At 41.0% G+C, this 19,460-nt stretch overlaps 1 protein-coding gene and 1 long non-coding RNA gene across 18 annotated transcripts in view; one reads left to right on the forward strand and one right to left on the reverse strand.

Moving 5' to 3' along the window:
- Positions 1–19,460, reverse strand: part of LOC103661868 — a 49,520-nt gene that overhangs the window by 22,956 nt on the left and 7,104 nt on the right. For 6 of the 17 annotated variants that reach the window (XR_005837390.1, XR_005837397.1, XR_005837398.1 and 3 more), the window contains 6 exons: positions 17,237–17,365; positions 16,615–16,769; positions 11,667–11,743; positions 9,751–9,882; positions 3,573–3,765; positions 171–216 (listed from right to left, as the gene is read on the reverse strand). This is a non-coding gene — a long non-coding RNA (uncharacterized LOC103661868). Of the gene's footprint in view, positions 1–170; positions 217–3,572; positions 3,766–8,829; positions 8,957–9,750; positions 9,883–11,666; positions 11,744–13,463; positions 13,559–16,614; positions 16,770–17,236; positions 17,366–19,460 lie in introns of all 17 variants that reach the window. The other 11 variants (XR_005837393.1, XR_005837394.1, XR_005837391.1 and 8 more) reach the window with 9 other exon arrangements.
- On the forward strand, positions 12,367–19,291 carry KRT222 (keratin 222). Its single transcript, XM_008689528.2, has 6 exons — positions 12,367–12,462; positions 15,579–15,707; positions 16,423–16,643; positions 18,252–18,328; positions 18,501–18,636; positions 19,063–19,291. Exons 1-6 carry the CDS (start codon positions 12,367–12,369, stop codon positions 19,289–19,291), a joined length of 888 nt encoding a protein of 295 aa, XP_008687750.2.

Genomic DNA, 19,460 nt, shown 5'->3' on the forward strand with positions numbered 1-19,460 from the left:
GGAACCACCTCCTAAATTTGGACCACATCATTCAGGCACTGTTCCAAGCATTTCATATGTGCCAACTAATTCAATTCTCACTATGGCCCTGTGAGGTATCCCCATTTTACAGATGAGGGAACTAAGACACAGAGCAAGTTATTAAGTTGGCTAAGGCAGTCGTAGGTTACCTTTCCAAGTTTCTGGCATAGGTCCCTCTGTGGATGAATCGACAGTCTAGAAAGAGAAAGAATATATGTAAATATGTAAATATATAAATAATAAAGCACTAACCGTAATTCTGATGGGACTTTATCAAAATCACTCCAAATTAGTGAAGCTTTAAAAAGTAAAGACAGGGGGCGTCTGCTTTCGGCTCAGGGCGTGATCCCAGCGTTCTGGGATCGAGTCCCACATCAGGCTCCTCCGCTAGGAGCCTGCTTTTTCCTCTCCCACTCCCCCTGCTTGTGCTCCCTCTCTCGCTGGCTGTCTCTATCTCTGTCGATCTTTAAAAAAAAAATTAAAAAATAACAATAAAAATATTTAAAAAAAAGAAAGAAAAGCTCATGAAGCTCTAAAGCTACAATAATATAACAGTCCACACTCCTCAGTGAGCAAATATTAAAAAGACAATATCAAGTGTTGACAAGGATGTGAAACAACTGGAACATTCTGCAACTGGAACTCAACATCTACTATTGATGGGAGGATAAATCAGTGTGACCACTTTGGAAAACAGTTGCTATTATCTACTACAGTTGAAGAAGATACACTATGAACCAGAAATGCCTTTCATTCATTCATTCATTCATTCATTCACCAAAATGAACCCTAAAAGACTACTACTTAGGATTTCTCAAAGACAGCTGAAAATGTTTCCCTATTTCTCAAACAAGGCTGATTTCAATGACCATCCCTTCTAAGGCATGAGTCACTAGTTTTCTGGGTACTTGGAGAAGTTTCACAGGTAATGATTTTCGAGGATAACTGAGCTTGTTGTGCCTGCATGTCAACCTATCCCCAAATTTCATTTCAGGAGTCAGCAATGACAGAGGTATTGAGCCACTGGTGAGAGGAGATATTTGGGGGGAAAAAAAAAAGCAATTAAGAAGGAGTTGAAGCTTAATGGATTAGTATAATGAATTTTTCTGAAGGCAACGCTGTGAAAATATTCATAAAAGGTGTGGCAGAATGTGGAATCACTGAAGGGCAACTATTCTGGGCCTACCAACAGTTTTGATTTTCATATAGACTGGACTACATTTCAGAAAGTTCATTAATTTCCAAATGTAATTGTTGAAGATTTAAGCCAAAAGACATCTTAAAATATATTAAACTTAAATTTTTTTTTTTTTTTTTACTGAATAGTCCAGTGGTGTAAAAAGCCAAAGAGAAACAAAAGTCAAATTGAGGGGCCAAAAAATTTAGAGGAAACAAAAAACGCTCACTAATTTCAGAACACTTTGTACCACCAAACAGCGTAATACTGCAGAGGACTACAGTCTTCAAGAAATCAGCAACTGTGTTCAGCACTAAATCAGAAACTGAATCATGCACACTTTTATCTTAATACCAGATTATTTTTAATAGATAGCTCCAAACTTATCGATTGCTAAGTATGTGAAGTTATAGTTAAAAGTAAATGGTAGGGGTGCCTGGGTGGCACAGCGGTTAAGCGTCTGCCTTCGGCTCAGGGCGTGATCCCGGCGTTCTGGGATCGAGCCCTGCATCGGGCTCCTCCGCTATGAGCCTGCTTCTCCCTCTCCCACTCCCCCTGCTGTGTTCCCTCTTTTGCTGCCTCTCTCTCTGTCAAATAAATAAATAAAATCTTAAAAAAAAAAAAAAGTAAATGGTAATATAGCTAAACTATCAAAGGTATATATAGAATCATATAGTCGAAAAGAAGGGGTTTTGATTTATTCAATCTCTAAGATTAACACTAAGAATTTATCAAAGAGAATAGGAAATGTCTCCCTAATTCTCAAACAGTGCTAACTTCAATGAACATATCATTCAGAGCGTGGTGGCTAGTTCTGTGGCTGCTTGGGGAGGTTTCAAAGATAATGATTTTTGAAGGTCAAAACTACTGATCCCAGCATTTTCTCCAAATGCGTAAAATTGTTCACAGAAATAGAAGTACTATTTTCACATAAAATGATATGATCTATAGAGGTAATTATGTTGCATTAAACTGAATAATTGCTGGGTATGCTGGATTAGTGTCTTTAATCTGAACACAGCCCACACCCAAGAGGAAGAGATTCTCATTCTATCCTAAATATACAACAGTAATCCCTAAGAGAGCAACTCTTCTCCTGGTTATACAATGAGAAAGTCAAAACAAACCTGAACCTCCAATGAACATTTCCAGAACCCAAAACATATTTTTGAGAGAAGTTTAACAATCTTCAATTAATTTTTAAGACAAGATATAAAGTCAATAAAAGATTATCTACTCTGATATTCATTTGTTCAAAAGCATTAAATGAACATTAAGGCTAAAGGATTAATGGCAAAACCATTAAATTAGTGGGAGTTGGGGCAGGTTCCAAAGAAATATAAAACATGCACACTGTGCCCTTGAGAATTTCACAATTTAGTTAAGGAAAAAATAATTACCAAGCATTTTGAACCTCACTTAAAGGTTGTGGAGAAATAAAACTTGTATTAATCTATATATTTTAAATGTCATTCATTTCATAGTCAAGGTTAGATAACACCTCCTCCAAGCCAGTGGGGAAATAAATTTTTTAAAATTTTTTTGTAGGCTAAAATTTCTTTTGCAAAATGTCTCTTTGTAAAAAGCCTTGATGTACTTCTTCTGAGACTCCCGTTTTGGGGGGTTTTTTGGTTTTTATTTTTTATTTATTTTATCTTTTTTAATTTAAATCAGTTAATTAACATATAGTGTATTATTAGTTTCAGAGGTAGAGTTCAGTCATTGATCAGTCTTATATAACACCCACTGCTCATTATATCAGTGCCCTCCTTAATGTCCCATCACCCAGTTACCCCATCCCCCCCACCTCCCTCCCCTCCAGAAACCCTCCGTTTCCAATGATTGAGTCTCATGATTTGTCTCCCTCTCTAATTTCATCTTGTTTTATTTTTCCCTCCCTTCCCCTATGATCCTCTGTTTTGTTTCTTAAAATCCCACAGGAGTGAGATCAGATGATAATTGTCTTTCCCCGACTGACTTATTTCGCTTAGCCTGATACCCTCTAGTTCCACCCATGTCATTACAAATGGCAAGATTTCATTTTCTTTTGATGGCTGAGTAGTATTCCATTGTAGGTATATACCACATCTTCTTTATCCATTCATCTGTCGATGAACATCTGGGCTCTTTCCATAGTTTGGCTATTGTGGACATTGTTGCTATAAACATCGGTGAGACTCCGGTTTTTATTTATCAAGCTTACTTAGAAAGAGATCCAAGGTATCTACAAGTATGAATGGGTTACCATGCTCACCGTGTCCTCCAAAGCTGTCCAACCAATCTGAGCAACTGGAAGGTACTCAGATACTTACAGACTGACCGGGAAGGTAGAAGCAAGGGAAGAAGAGAAAGATGGGGAGACAGAAAGAGATACCTCTGAGGGCAACTGTCAGGGAGCAGGGTCTGGCCCAGAGAATGTTGAAGGGCTCTGCAATGGCAGCCGAAAACCAAGGAGACAATGTGCATTATGGAGCAATAAGGCAGAAAGAGACACGGGACTCAGACGTTCCTTCTGGAGCGGGCACGTTCAGCCACAGCCAGTGTGGGCAGTGCAAGAGCATTTAAACCTGCAAATAGAACTCAGTAATTCAGGTCATTATGTGAAGACCAAGAAGCAAAAATAATACCCAAAAATCTACAAACTTGGGTTCCAGATAAGAACTATGTCAGACCTTTGAAGGCGATCCACCCACGTCTCATGCTGCTCACACACTCTGTCCTGGGCAAGCTACTGGAGAGGACAAAGCCTTACAATGCATCCCATTGTGTGGCTATCCCACAGTTAGTTCATGCGTTCATGTGCTGATGGACACCTGGGTTAGTTCCACCGTTTGGGTAGTGTGATCCGTGCTGCTACCCATAACGACAGAAAGTAAACCGATGGTTACATAGGCTGGGGGACGAGGGAAACATGGAGTGATAGGTACAGGCCTTCCTTCGAGGGGACGTAAGGGCTTCGGAACTACACAGATACGCTGGTCACACAACATTGTGAATGTACTAAATGCCAAAGAACTATACATTTTTTTAATTTTATGTTATATACATTTCATCTCCACTGAATTTTTTTTTAATTTCAAGGCAAAGCCTCCACCACCACCTGCCTAAAATGTAGGTTAACTACAAATAGAGAGTCTTATGTATTTTTATATAGGTTGCCTGTAACACGTAGGCCATCCTTCAAAGTCAAGGTTGTAATGACCACATTACACACGTGTTCTCAAGATAAACGAAAGAGATCACAAAGACAGAAAAGAATCTCACTTCCAGCAGATAGAACTCATTACACACACGTTCTCACGCTAAACGAAATCGAGTCCTCAGGTAAAGGACTTGACAGCATCATTTGTCACATGAGCTCATCCTTACTTTCCCCGGCGATCGCGTCACCACCTGTGTTAGCAGGTAGGTTTAGATAAAGGAAAAACGAGCTCCTCTTGACTTTAGGCAGGAGCTGGTTTCGGAGCGAGGCCCCCCCAGAGTTAGGCTCCTAGCCTCCTACAGAAACTGGGAGACAGGACTGTGTACCACCCAAAGATACAGAAGGTTCCCAAGTCCTTGAGAAAGACATTCCAGGGCCATAAAGCTGGCCAAAGGCTAATTTAGCTTTTTAAAAGGTTTACTTACATTTCAAAGAGACAAAGAAAGAATGTACAATTACCAAGTTTTACTGAAGTAAACACCCTAAGAAGAGACAGTGGGAGTGTGTGTGTCTTCCCTTATTTTCATCAGGGAGAATTAAGCCTCTTATTTTTAATTTGTATTTGCCCTTACAAGCCTTCTCTGATCCCCTCAGCAAAAAGTAATTACTCTCTCCTCAGAGGCGCTTTTCTCTGGCGCCTCCCACTTTCCAACCTCGAATTGAAGCAATTTCAGCAGGATCCGTATCTGATGCCTTTCTTCTTCCCTCCCGGTGCCCAGCACGCCACACAGAGCCACCACTCAGGAAAGGCCCCAGACAAACGGAAGGAACTTTGTAGCAATGGAAATATTCCGATTCGATTGTACGATGTCCATATCCTGGCTGCAATATTGTCCTAGAGTTTTCTAAGACAGTATCACTGGGGAATCTATTCTTTCCAACTGAATCTACAATTACCTCAAAATAAAAAAGTTCAATAAAAAAAATTAAAAGGCCCTTGAATACATAAACACACGTGCATTATCAACCATCACACACTAGTCACAGAACACGATAAAAAGAAATACAGGGGCGCCTGGGTGGCGCAGTCGTTAAGCGTCTGCCTTCAGCTCAGGGTGTGATCCCAGCGTTCTGGGATCGAGCCCCACATCAGGCTCCTCCGCTAGGAGCCTGCTTCTTCCTCTCCCACTCCCCCTGCTTGTGTTCCCTCTCTCGCTGGCTGTCTCTATCTCTGTCAAATAAATAAATAAATAAAATCTTTAAAAAGAAAGAAAGAAAGAAATACAGACCAAACTACAGAGAAGAAAATTCACAGCTGCATTCAGGGGAAGAGTGAAGGAGAATTAGGGGATGCCGTCAGGATGCTAGAAACTGCTGGGTGCGGTGGAAAACCTGTGAGATGAGCCTAAGTAAAAAACTGTTAAAATTTAAAAAATGTTAAAGAGAGAGGAAAAGAAGACAACAGAGATAATACCCAAGAAAGGGTGGATCTAAGTGCAAGGGATTCAATGGTCTAGAATAAACCAAGATGAGGAGGAAATAACGAAAAGTAGGCTTATCCAGAACACTAGAAGACCACAGGGCCAATGTCAACAGTGAGAGAAAGGGAGTTTAGAAAAAAATCAGTATTTCAAAGACAGAAAGGGAAGCTAAGGGAACAGGTGTCCAATTGGTGAGAAAGTTGTACTCGGGGCCCAGCAAAGACCTGTGTCCCAGGGATCAGAAAAGAAAGGCAAACATTGTAGCTCAGGTGGGGCCAGCAGACAGGTGCACAGTTTCAGCCCAAGAACTATACCTTCGGGCCACCTGGGTGGCACCGTCGGTTGGGCGTCTGACTCTTGGTTTCAGCTCAGTTTGAGATCTCAGGGTCGTGAGATCGAGCCCCGCATCAGGCTCCACACCCCACGTGGAGTTTGCTTGAGGTTCTCTTTCCCTCTGCCCCTCCTGCTCGTGCTCTCTCTCTCTCTCTCTAAAATAAAAATAAGTAAAGCTTTAGGGGAAAAAAGAGAACTAAACCTTCAAAGGTTGGGATTTAATGAAGGCACCTCCAGAGGAAAAGCAGATGGGGAAAGGGAAATTGAATTTCCTGAATAGTTTTGCTTCGTGCGTAGAGTCTGTAAAGCTCACAGTGTAACAGGAGTTGTGTTTGCAATACATGGAAACTGCATGTAACCGGGACCTTAATTTGCCCTCACCGCCTGGTGGCGCTCATTTTTGAGCGTGAAACTCTGTGTGTTGGGCTGCAAGGGAACCAAGAAGGAAGAGGAAGCACTGTAGGAAGATACGAGAGGAAATAGGATTGAAGGGCAGAGTCCTTGATTGGAGAAATGGCCCTGCTTTTCACTCGTTCCGGTGGCAAAGAATGAATTCAGTAGCTGCCCAGCGCTGGCCTGCACGTGGCCTACTACACCCCGCTTGCACACTCCGTACGAAATGTATGTGCAAGACGTCTTGTACATACACACGCGTTGCCCATGCACCTTGAAGCGTGCTGAAAAAATGCTGACAGATATATTCCAACACAAATCTTTGTCTAATTATATTCTTAACTGACACATGAAACAAGATTAAGTCATATCATGTGGAGGCATGTTCCTATGAGTAGAAAAACCAACAATGTAACAAAAAGGGGACAAACCAGTGAAGGCCTGTCACAAAACATGATTTTTCACAAGTACCCCCCCAAAAAAAATACATCTTTATTTGCTGACTAATGATGCATCTATAATCTTATTAAAATGCATGGGGCGCCTGGGTAGCGCAGTCGTGAAGCGTCTGCCTTCGGCTCAGGGCGTGATCCTGGCGTTCTGGGATCGAGCCCCACATCAGGCTCCTCCGCTGTGAGCCTGCTTCTTCCTCTCCCACTCCCCCCGCTGTGTTCCCTCTCTCGCTGGCTGTCTCTCTGTCACATAAATAAATAAAATCTTTAAAAAAAAAATGCATGACTGATTAAAAAAAGAAACATGGGATCTTCAGCTGCTGAAGAAATTACACTTAATAAATAATACCCCAGCTCTGTGGGATTATTCCCCGAATTAAAAGATCAGTTGGACTGATATGTCTGTCCAAAGAAAAGAAATTCTTATTGACGACTGCCTGGAGAAGAAATCCATTTAATATAACCTCGTGTTGCTGTCCGCTCTATCTGGCGTGCTTGTTAGAATACAACCCGATCGCATCGATGCATAGGACAAAACATTAAATGGACTAAGATTTGTGACTCTTGTATACAACCAAATTAGGTACTTACAGGAGGCCCAAGTGCAGTGCGTAAAAACAAATTCGCCCATTATTTTCTTTTCTGTATTTTTTTTCCTCCTTAAAGCAAAAATCCAATCTTAAGTAAAAACGGGTCAGAAGAGATGTGATTTCCCACCGAGGTGAATGCACATCTCATCATATCACCCAGTAAAAATCCACCAAGATGGTAGGTGGATGCGTGGATTTACAAACACGAAAAACGTGAGGACTATAAAGTTCTTGAACTATTTACCTGTCTCCTGCTGGTTCGTCACTAGCCCGGCTCCCACCTCCTCGGAGCCTGTAAGTGACTCTGCTCAGTGCCTCTGGGGAGAGTGAACAAAGCTCTTTCATCTTAGATTGAAAAGGACTCGGGCCGAGACGAAAGGTACAGAAGAAACATCATTCATTCTACACGCATTTTCTGTCTGCTGTCTCGGTGCCAGGCACAGAGCTAGACCCATTCATGACCAGACAGGCCTTGGAACTTACATTCTAGACTAGAACCCTCAAGAGGAGAAGAGCTTCTCTGGACCAAAGGGAGAGGGGAGAAAGGAGACTGGCGGCCCTGTGGGTCCCTGAGAGAGGAGCCCTGGGCCCTGCTGCTGTGTCTAAGTCCCTGCAAAGCAGCAAAACGGAGGTAAGTTGGGGACCTGACTGCTTAGGAGCATTGTGCCCTGCTTCTCGGACTGTGGCCCCAGGAATGGGGTGAGGGCCAGATAGGTTTGGGTTGAGCAGTGGGTCTCGGCAGATGGAGTCACAATCTACCTATTTCCATGCCACCCGCACACTGAGGCAGCAGAATGGTCCCCAAGCCCTCAGGCACGGAGGGAAGTCTGCAAGAGCAGCTGAATGCAGTGAGGGCAACTACAAATTAGAAAGGAGAGGCTGAATTCTCCCTGTTGAAAATAAGGGAAGACACACACTGCCACTCTCCCAGAGCCCTTACTTCGGGGACCTTGTGATTGTAAATACTTTATCTGTCTCTTTGAAATGTAAGTAAATCTTTTTCAAAGCAAAATAAACCCTTGACCTGTTTCTGGCCTGGAATGTCTTTTTCAAGGACCTGGGAACCGTATCTCTGGATGGTAAATATCCAAGAAACATCACAGCCCTCGGTTTTTGTGGGAAGGTAGGAGCCGCTCTCCAAACTACATCCTGTTACAAAGAAGTGTATTTTTCCTTTATATGAAGCCTCTTAGTGAACCCAGGTGGTCACCCCAATAACCAGGTAAAGTCACCAAATTACCAGATGAACTATGTGTGACAAACGGTGCTGTCAAGTGTGGTGTGTCTCCAGGTCCGATGCGGGCCCCCAACTGTGAGGCGATGATTAATAGCCTGGGGGCTGGTCGTGCGGCAGTGACAGGGTTCACCTGACAGAACAAAGGAGGCAGAAGTTTGGTGAAACCCTGCAAGGGAGCAGCGGGTAGGGAGACAGTCTGCAGTGAGGCAGTGGGTGGGGGCTGCATTTCGGGGGAAGGTGAGGAGGTAGGGGGACTTATGGACATTTCCCCTTTTTTTGGTAACTGTCGCTGGTTGTAGGTAGCCCATTGGTAAGTTAGGGCCTATGGATAGTTTGAGGTGGGTCGCCTGATGGGCCTGTGTTCAGCTCAGTGGTCTGTGGCTGGCCCTTTCTGATTTCCATTGCTCAAGCCTGTTGCCTAAAAGTGGCCTCTACATCAAGTCCTCCTACTTGAGGACTAGTGACTGTCTGTCTTGAGAACAGGGATGTGTGGGCTGTATCTGGTTGGCTGCGTAAACGGGTGAGGTGTCTTCCTGTTTTCGCAATCTCTTAGCGGATTACCTGTGCTGTGCCTACCATTCTGGTCTAATGTTTATTCAATAATAAAAGTGTTTTCATTCTCTACTATCTTTGTGGAGAGGGTTTCTGGGTTGGGAGATTTCGTTTTTAATTGTTTCCCCATGACAACTTGAATGGGACAAATGGAAAGAACGACGATTGACTTAGTGAACACAGACTTGGACGGACGACATCAAGGACCATCCTGACCCCCTAATCCCAGCTACCGAAGTTCCCCGACGCTTAGATGCGACATTTGGGAGAAGAGACAGGAAACCCAATGGAGGAGATTTAATTACTCATCTTCTACAGAATGGGAGCTCGAAGTAAAGATTAATTTGTTATAGAAAAATAAACCACGCGTACATCTTATCTACCTGGCTCCGATTTGCACCAACCACAGCATGAACAGCGGGACTTGCCACTGTTGAATGTCTGGAGTCTTCATTCGGTAAGACACTCGTACTAACAGCCCACTTCCTTTCGGTGAAGCAGGATCTGGGAATGAGTAGAAGGAAACATCTGTAACACGTATAGCTGTAATTGTCAAACTTTGCCACGGATTAGACTCACCTGGGGAGTTTTAACAAAATGCTGATGCCTGGGAAAACCATCGTGAGCTATTAAGTCAGGCTTTCTGGCAGGGGGATGCCTCATCACTACTTCTTCAAGTTCCCCAAGCGAGTTCATTGTGCAGCAAGTTTGAGAACCAATGGTTTTAAAGCAGTACTTCTCGAGTTTCAGGGTGCACAACAATCAAGTAGAGATCCTGACAAAACACAGATTCCGATCGAGGAGGCGGGGGTGCAGCCTGAGAGCCTACATTTCTAACCAGCTCCCACTCTAAGCAGCAAGGCTTTAAAGATCTCTATTATGTGCCAGTGTTTTACTTCTGATTACCGAGAAGTTAGCAGTTGTGCTCTAACAGTGGCTTTCAAAGAGACTATCAAAAATAAAGAGGGTCAGGTATCTCATTAACATTTTAGATGGATTCCAACTTGAAATAAGTATATCTTGGCTATAGCAGGTTAAAGAAAATATATTAAAGAGCATTTCACTCGTTTCCCCTTATCTCTCTTGATTTGGCTACTAGAAAGTTTAAAATTCCATATGCAGTTTGCATTCGTGGCTCGCCTTATATTTCTATTGGAAAGTCCTGCTTTAGGGTACATAAGAAATATCTGGGGGTCCTGTTTAAAATGCAGATTGCCAGGACCAGCCCTCTGTGGAATCTAGTTCAGCTTTCTGTATGTTCCGCAGAGATTAGCGGGAACTACATAAAGTAATGACTGTAATTCTTTACTTTCTTGCTTCCCTTCCTATTACCAAGTGCCTGATTTTCTTCATATTTCTCAGTTGCAATTACCAAGAGAGAAGATCAGTTTGGTCTGGATAATCATAAGTGACCCTGTTTAGTGAGAGCTTTTGTATCAGGCTACCTCATAGGTGTCTGCCCTATGGATTGGCTATCTTTCGGTCAAGTGTCTAGCTCTAGACCAATCATTTGTGGCTGATGGGAAGGGTGGAGGAGGCATGGGTCAGGTTAAACAGAGGACAGGAATGACCAGAACGTCTCCTCTCAGCAGGGTCAATGGATGGCCAGCTTTGTTTACAGGGGACTGTAGAAATGTCCAGCACAGACCGGCCTGGCCAGCAGTGAGTTAATTCAGAAATTAAAAGAACACAGTGCACATTCAAAGGCCCTGTGAGCACTGGAGCCAAGGATTGATTATTTCCTGAATGACTCTTTGGATACAATTCCAGCCAAGCCACTCCACAAATAAAGATGACAATAGATCTATTCTCGAAAATATTTCAGTCACTTCTAACAGCCAGCTGGCCAGCGTAAACAAGGAATTTAGGTGAGGAGAGAGACAGAATGCAGAGACCGATGGGGCAATATATGGAATACAGTGAGGCAGCCACAGCTCCAGTCCCGAAGATGCCATGACATCGCCTTATGACCTTGGGCAAGATGCCTCAACCCCTCCCACCTCAGGCTTGTCAACTTTTCAGATTACAAAGTGACAGGGATCGTGAAGTTTAGACGGAATGATAGAGACAGAATGATAGATGTAAAGGTGCTTTTTAAAGTTAGAAGAGCTGTGCAAATGTTATATTTACAGGCATGAGTTGTCATTAACTGTACGTTCACTAATAGAGGAGTAACCCCTACAATAAGTCTCCCCAGTGAATAAACGCGGGCCATCTGGTTCTATTTCTTCAACTTTGTTAAAATATCGGAAATGTTAACTCTCAGTTCTCAGTTTATTAGCACTTACCTCCAGGTATAGCTTCGTCTGGATATGACTTGAGGAATCCACTTCAAGACATCAAACTCTGCTGTGGGGCCAGGAGCCTGCCATGAACCACACAGTATGCATTTGAGAGCAATACAACCAGTCCATGGCTAATGACAATTGTCAGCTTCATCTGACGGTAGCTTTTTCCAATACCTGTCAGAATATTCAAGATTTACGACATCTTCTAATGCCCTACCACAACATTTCTGTTTAAATAATCCAAATGGCAAGAAAAATGATAAAAGAAAATTTTAGCTATCATGTTTTCAGCCCTGATTAATTGCCATGCAGTACCTTGGGGGTAAAAGCAAAATACAATTTTCTTCACCTTATTCCCCATTTCCTTTATACACAAGGTAAGTGGACACCCCTACCCCCACCCCCAAGTGCTCAATTTTACAGAGAACCAATTCAGGAATGCTGAGGATGTTTTCCTTTTTCTGTTCCTTTATGGAGAGTCTGACATGTCTACTATACCAGCAACAGTGGCAGAAAAGGGTTTGCAGATTTGCATAATTGATTAGAAGCACGGGAATTTCGGTGGTTCTGAAAAAGGGTGCTCTGCGTCTTTAAGGCTCCACGGAGCTCCGTCTCTGCTCGACGCAGGCAGACCAGCTCTGCCGCAGCGACTCATCCTATCGATAAGGTTCACTTAGCCAAGGTGGAGGATGGGAAAAGAATGGAGCTGTCCCAGCTACTCAATGAGATCAGGGCAAACTATGAAAAGCTCCTCACGAGAAATCAGATAGAGACCGTGCTCTCAACAAGGATCCAGGTAATGATTTCATACAGACAGGCACCTTCCAGGATAAGGAGACAATCCCTGTCTATCCAATTCCTGTCCCGGCCTCTCTGAGGTACAGTATTTCCTTTTCAATGCAGCGTCTACTGGGGAAGGAATTTAGGTTTTACTGCGATGTGACTGGGACCACAGGGGGAAATGCTCTGATTATACTGTTATGTGGCCATTCGATTAATGTCGATTGATGATTTTTACATCAGTGGTGAGCTTCCTATCAGTAACAAAACATGGGGCCAACATGCAATAAAATGGGGCAGTCTAACCTCTTTTAGACATCCTTCAGGAAGGAATCATTTCAAATACCCTTCGAAGATATTACAGAGTTATTTATAGAGAACGTTTCAATAACGTCTTTAAAACGGCAGGCTTTATGGTAAGATTTATTAGCTTGCACACTTGGTAGAGATAAAACGAAGTAAGATATTTCTGAAAGGTTTCTGGCATCAGTTTTATACCAGATTGTTATAAATAGAAATTATCTAAGTATGTGACGGTGGCATTCAGAAACGGTGATATAAATTGGGACAATCAAAATTCCCCAAATTGATATTGACTCTCCACTTACAGATTTTTGCTTTTGTATGACAAGATGAGAAATGTTTATTTCCAATACAAGTCATGAAATATTTACGTATTAAAAAGAGAGAGAGCCAAGTTGAATAAAGGCTAAATCCTAATTTCATAGACTTACTTTGTTTTAAAGTGGCAATCACATTTAGCAATTAATTAAGGTCTCAAACATTTACATAAATGTACAAACAAATATTTTAGAAACAACTTAAAAATTCAGGGTTGTATCTTTGGGTTTGGGGTTTTTTTTAACCTATCATATCTGAGTTCAAATTTTATTCCAGGCACCCAAATACAGCAAAGACTGAACTTAAGAACAATCACCAAAAGAGAAAAAAATATTTCTGGGAAACCATAGGACTTTATTTCATTAGCAATTCATTTTTGGTAACTATAAATTTCACCTGAATGTAATATTTTCAGTCTTCACAAAGAATGATCAGTATCTTAGATCAAGCAGAGTCACTGGGGTATTTAAGTGTTGGAATAGTTCACTCACCTTTTGCAAACAGAAGGGAAAAAATTACTAGATGACAATTTCTGAAAATTATAAACCAAATAAATATTTTATTTTGCAATGGTACCAATACAAGTTATTTAGTTTGTAAGTCACAATGCCAAAATTAGCAAATTAAAGGGAAAGGGCAAGGCTATAAAAAGTTTTGTTTAGGGTCTTTTTAATGTATATCTACTTTAGAGGATTTTTTTTTCCCCAAAGAATTCAGAAGGTCAGTTGGAATAAATTCAGGGAAGCCTGATTATTACAAAATAAAGAAACATAAGCTTTTTGTGATTTATTGGTGTAGAAAAAACTCCCCCCAAATTCAGGGGATTAGAACAACCACGGCATTCTCTTTCATGATTCTATGGGTTGACTGGGTTCAGTGGGGGTGATTCTTCCGCTGTGCGTGACTTTGGCTGAGACTGTAATCATCTGGAGGCACAGCTAGCCTGGACATCCAAGGTGGCTCACTCCTATGTCTGGCACCTTGACAGGGGATTTTTGGAAGGCCGGCTCAGCTGAGACAATTGGATCTGTTTCTCTCTCTCTGGGTTGCCTCAGGGTCTCTCTCCATCTGGCCTCTATGGGATCTCTCCAGCAGGGTATCCAGACTTCTTAACATGTTGGCCCAAGGCTCCCCAAAACACAGGAGTGCAAGTTGTCAGGGCTCCCTGAGGCTTAGGACTAGAGCTGGCACTTCTGCCACATTCTGCTGGCTAAAGCGAGGCACAAGGTCCGCCCAGATTCGGTACAGGAGGGGGCCATGCCAGGACATGAATTTGAGGACATGTGGGTCATCGGGCGCCGTCTTCGGCATCGAGCTACCACACAAGCCTAGCTCCCAGTTCCAAACACACAACCCAAAAGACCAGCAGATACGAGCATTTTTATGCCTTCCTATTTCCTAAATTCTTGACATTCTCTTTTATAGTTGCTCTGCTAAGGGTTGCTCCTTAACTTTGCCAACTTGACACTAGAACAAGTGGTACAACAAACCAAAAGAGACGTATGCATTTTGCTCTTGAATGCCTTGCCCTAAACTTTGTGAACTTTCATCTGCTGCAATGCTTTCTTTAAAACAAACAAACAAAAAAAACCTATCATACCCTCAAATTAAAATTTGTTACTTCAAAATGCATTTTTACAAAAGCATTAATAACTTGCCATTTTTGCTACACCAATACTACAATCAATTCCATACATTGCCCCCGCTGCTCTTGGGGCCAAATGTAGAGAATTCTGTCAAAAGATAACTTCATTTGATTTGAACATCAGCATAGGAATATTTAAAGCCAAATATAACATATTCCACTTGTTATTTTAATATGACGACATTTAGAAAACATCCTTTAAAGATGTAATTTTGGCCACTTCCCTAGATACCCAAGATTCACATGCTTTCCCAAAAGATCATTTGCAAAAGGTAAATCAACAGTGGGTTCTCTTTCTACGGAAGTCTATTTTAGAGCCTCCAATGCCTCTGATAACCTAATTCTCTAAATTATTCATAATATAACTTTCCAGTAGTATTTAATCTCTGTCCATATGCCCGGTCCCAGAATTGATCGGTTTCAGATATATAACTGTTCATCTGCTTTTACAAAGCAGCCCACAAGAAAATATAGGGGGAAATAATAGCTGAGTTTCAATCCGTCTTCCTCGTAATGCCATAAATAATAGAAAGTAAAGAATCAGATGTCTCCAGCTTAGATCCTGCAAACTGTTACTTTTCATTTAAATCGGTGTATTTCTCTCTGCATTTCATAGACTGCCATAGTGGAAAGAGACATCTGAGGTTCATTTTATAACTGAGAACGCCGAACCTGAGCACGCAATTCACTTGCTTGCACACCTGACTAAGGAGTAACGAAGCACTGGGACACACTTTTGAAATTTAGCAGTTTAAAGAAAAAATGAGGGGACACCTATGCTGTGTTTCTAGGATGACTTTTAAAGGTCTCATTTTCAAGAGTGCTCTTTGTTTCTGTTCTTCTTGTTGCTGGTGGCTTTCTTAAAGCTAGAAGAAGATATGAGCCAAAAAATGGACAAAGACGAAGAGGCTTTAAAGGCAGCTCAAGCAGAACTCAAGGAAGCTCGACGCCAGTGGCACCACCTGCAAGTGGAAATTGAGTCTCTCCAGGCGGTGGTGAGAATGGGCTCAAAAGCAACTGGCCCACTGAGTCCCCAGACGTTTGTTGATTAAGAGAGAAAGGAATAATGCCCATTACCTTGCAGTGAGAAACGTAAAAAGCAAGGCCACTGAATTCTGTCCCTGGTCCTAGTTCAACTACCCCCCTCCCTCCATCATGGCCGTGGCTATTATCAATTCATTCAAGGTCTAGTTCATGCCTATAAAAAGGAAGTAATTCTTGCTTATCATCCTGGGGTTCTCTAATTGCTGCAATGGGGAAACATAGCCTTTGTCATTATCCAAAGTTATCACGGGGGGAGTCTTCTATCCCCGTGCCTGAGACTTCTTATAGTAAAAAATATTTAAACACCTTCCTAAAATGCCTTTTCTAAGCAGCCCACTCTGCTTTAACATTCGATATTCTCTATTTCCAATTTTTAAAAGCCAAATAAATCAGTGGTAATAAGTCAGTCACACTGCAGATTTTTTTTTTTTTTTGCCGTAAGAATAATCACAGGATTCCTTTGAAATAGTAAGCTCTCTAGCTATCTATATATAAGTTTTTTTCATTTGAGTCATACACGAAGTTGTAGGGAAACATCTTTTGCATAAGTGAGGTACCATTATTGCAAACTTTTAAAGAACACACTAGAATGGAGACGTTGCAAATCAGATTTCAGAAGCACATTTTGTTTCACTGATGTCACTGATGAAGATCTATATAAAACAGGAAAGGGGCCTTGAAAACTCCCTACACGCCAGTGAGCAACATTACCAGATGCAGTTGCAAGATCTAGAGGCCGTGATTGAAGGACTAGAGAAAGAGCTACAGGAAGTAAGGCGCGACATCGAGAAGCAGCTCCAAGAGCATGAGATGCTTCTCAACACGAAAATGAGGCTGGAGCAAGAAATCGCCACTTACCGCCGCCTTCTAGAAAAGGAAGAAATCAGGTACCTAATTCCATATGCGGTAGTTAATGGCAAGTGACCAGAAATACAGAGCTTCTGTCTTTGTGGAGGGAGTCGGAGAAATTACATCTAGAAAGCCATCATTACCATGGCGTGCTCACCGGGTTCCTACAGCAAAATAGGATTAGTCGGCATTGCAAAGAATATGTGGAACAACTATTTCCAGCCTCCCCAAAGTATGAACAGAATGGCCAAAGTTGGGGGCAGTAGTTACAACAAAGAGTGCTTCAAGCCTAGAGCGAAATGTAAATGATTCTCAATCACTACAAAAGTGACCTTTCTTAACTGTTCACTTTCCTTGCCATTCATCTCTTTCAGAATTAGTCAGTGCCTTCTATGGACCACCCACAAAGAGAGCCTGGAAAATGCACATATTACCCTATCCCCCCACCCAGGGCCACTCCCACCACAGATCAAAAGCCAAAATTAATAATAATAGTAATAATAATAAAAATAATAATACTGTGATTCTATTACTACCACGGAAAGCAATTTAGTTCTGAATACATGATTTAAAAGACTTCCAGATGCCCTGGGAACAAGAGGTATCGAAATATCAAAAGAGGAATTCTTACTAATTCACAGTTTCATAATCTGCAATCACTTAAAAGGTCACACGGCTTTGAGCGCAGGACAACCTCCAATTTTCCATGTTCCCATAGAAAGAAACCTTTATTCTTGCTTGCTTCAGAATTCTGAGTCCTCTACAAAATTAGAAGAAACTACTTTAACTTTATAATAAGTCCTGACATTTACTAAAGCTTTGAAAAACATAAATTCAATGCAAAATCTACCATATACTAGCTGAGTGACACCAGGCAAGTTACCAAACCTCTCTGTGCCTCAGTTTTTTTCATCCATAAAATGGGAATAATACTACTTACCTCATAGGATTGCTGTGAGGATTAAACAAATTGTAAAGTCTTAAGACAGCGCTCTGTGAATATATATACACACACACATATAATGTATTATTAAATAAAATAACTGGTTGAGGATTTTATTTAATGCCTAATCATTCAAGATGTTGATGAAGTGGTCCTTACTATTCCTTTAATACAATTTTTAAAATGTTTATTATGCTATGTTTAAGATATACAAGAAAGTATCAAGAAAAATGTCCTGAACTTCCTGTACGCACTTCCCTCAGCTTGAGAAGTGAAATATTTACAGGGTTGTTGAAATCTCCCCACCCCCACCCCCACCCCAGGCACCTAAACCATATCCCAACCCCCATCTTCCTCCCTTAGTCTAACTTGGCTCCTGAATTTGATGCTTATTAGCCTTAAACATTCTTTTATACTAGTATGTATATATGTATCCCTAAACGAAATATGAAATTGTTTTGCATATTATTTTAACCTTTGTAAAATTAGCTACAAAGTACCTTTCTTTTCCCGCTCAATGTTATACTTGGGAGATTCATCCATAAAGATACAGTGTACCCTTAGTTCATTTATTTTCACTGCTAAATAGTATTTCCATTGTATGAACATACTACATTTTATCCATCCTCTTACGGGTGAGCATTCGTTTCAATTATGTCCTAATACAGTATTGCTTCTATAATATAACTCTTTCCAATTTCAGATATTATGGTTGTATCCAAGGTGAGAAAAAAGAACAAAAACCTACGACAAGTAGAGTTGGTTTTGTTTTACCTTCAGGTGAGTCTCTGATATAAGTAAACGAACTTGAAAAATAAAGTGCCATTTATAGATTATAAGTAAATACTGTAAAGTAGCAAAAACAAGCAATATTTGAATAAAGTTTGACATATAAATCAACTGTGACTAGTACAACATTGTAATTTAATGTTTCACGATAACATTTTCACAGCCATTATAAATGAAATATCTTTTTCAACGAAACTCCCACAAAAGTATGAGAACGAAAAAGTGGAAACAGTGACCAAACAGGCAATACTAAATGGAAATATCGTGAAGGAAAGCACTGAGGCTCGTGGCACTATTCAGTAAGTAAAATAACTTTGATTATTAATAATAAACACATGCAAAGAAATTAACTACAATTGAGTAACCTCCGTAATCTTTGTGTGTTTCCAAACATAATTTTAATACGCTATGATTTTTTTAATCTGACATGAGTAAATATATATAAACAAAACCTCACATGTAGGCGTATTTGATCCTTAATTCGCCATTTTTCCAAAAATATAATCAAAACATGAGAATTCCATAGAATTCCTTGGAAATTATATGTGTGCGATTTTTAAGGTATATAAATTATAAATTCCACAATATAAAATGAGTTATAATTCAAAATGTGTCAGTTATGAATTATACAAATTTCTTGATTTCTTTTTCATATGGAATCCAGATTGCATATTTTTGATAGATCTATACTTCTTCATATGGAAAGGTTTATTGTATCATTTCAGGACAGAGAGAGTGGATGAAGTTATTAAAGAATGGGAAGGCTCCTTCTTTAAAGATAACCCTCGATTAAGGAAAAAATCGGTTTCTCTTCGATTTGATCTTCACTTAGCAGCCACAGATGAAGGGTGTTTACAGACTAAGCAGGATAATCTACCAGATATAGAAGTCAGGCTTATCATGAGAAGGTCATGCAGCATCCCCTCTATCAAACCTCCATCAGCAGCTAATTAATCCAAAGACAGTATTTGACTTGATTTGAAAATGACATTAGGGTGGACCAAGGTGGGCCAGGCGACCGCCTTGTGTCCCAAAATATAAGTTATTAAGTATGTATGTTATGATCAACGTGTGATTCTCTTCAGAGAACAATCAGTAAGAGACAAAATTTCTCTGGATCTAA

The sequence above is a fragment of the Ursus maritimus genome, unplaced genomic scaffold (assembly GCF_017311325.1).
Source record: "Ursus maritimus isolate PB19 unplaced genomic scaffold, ASM1731132v1 scaffold_24, whole genome shotgun sequence".
In the NCBI taxonomy this organism is placed as follows: domain Eukaryota; kingdom Metazoa; phylum Chordata; class Mammalia; order Carnivora; family Ursidae; genus Ursus; species Ursus maritimus.

Bases quoted from the DNA above. Each gene is read 5' to 3' on its own strand.
- KRT222 (XM_008689528.2), top strand. From the start codon at position 12,367: ATGGAGCTGTCCCAGCTACTCAATGAGATCAGGGCAAACTATGAAAAG. The intron at 15,708-16,422 runs GTGAGAATGGGC...TATATAAAACAG, and splicing joins TTGAGTCTCTCCAGGCGGTG to GAAAGGGGCCTTGAAAACTC. The intron at 18,329-18,500 runs GTGAGTCTCTGA...ACATTTTCACAG, and splicing joins TGGTTTTGTTTTACCTTCAG to CCATTATAAATGAAATATCT.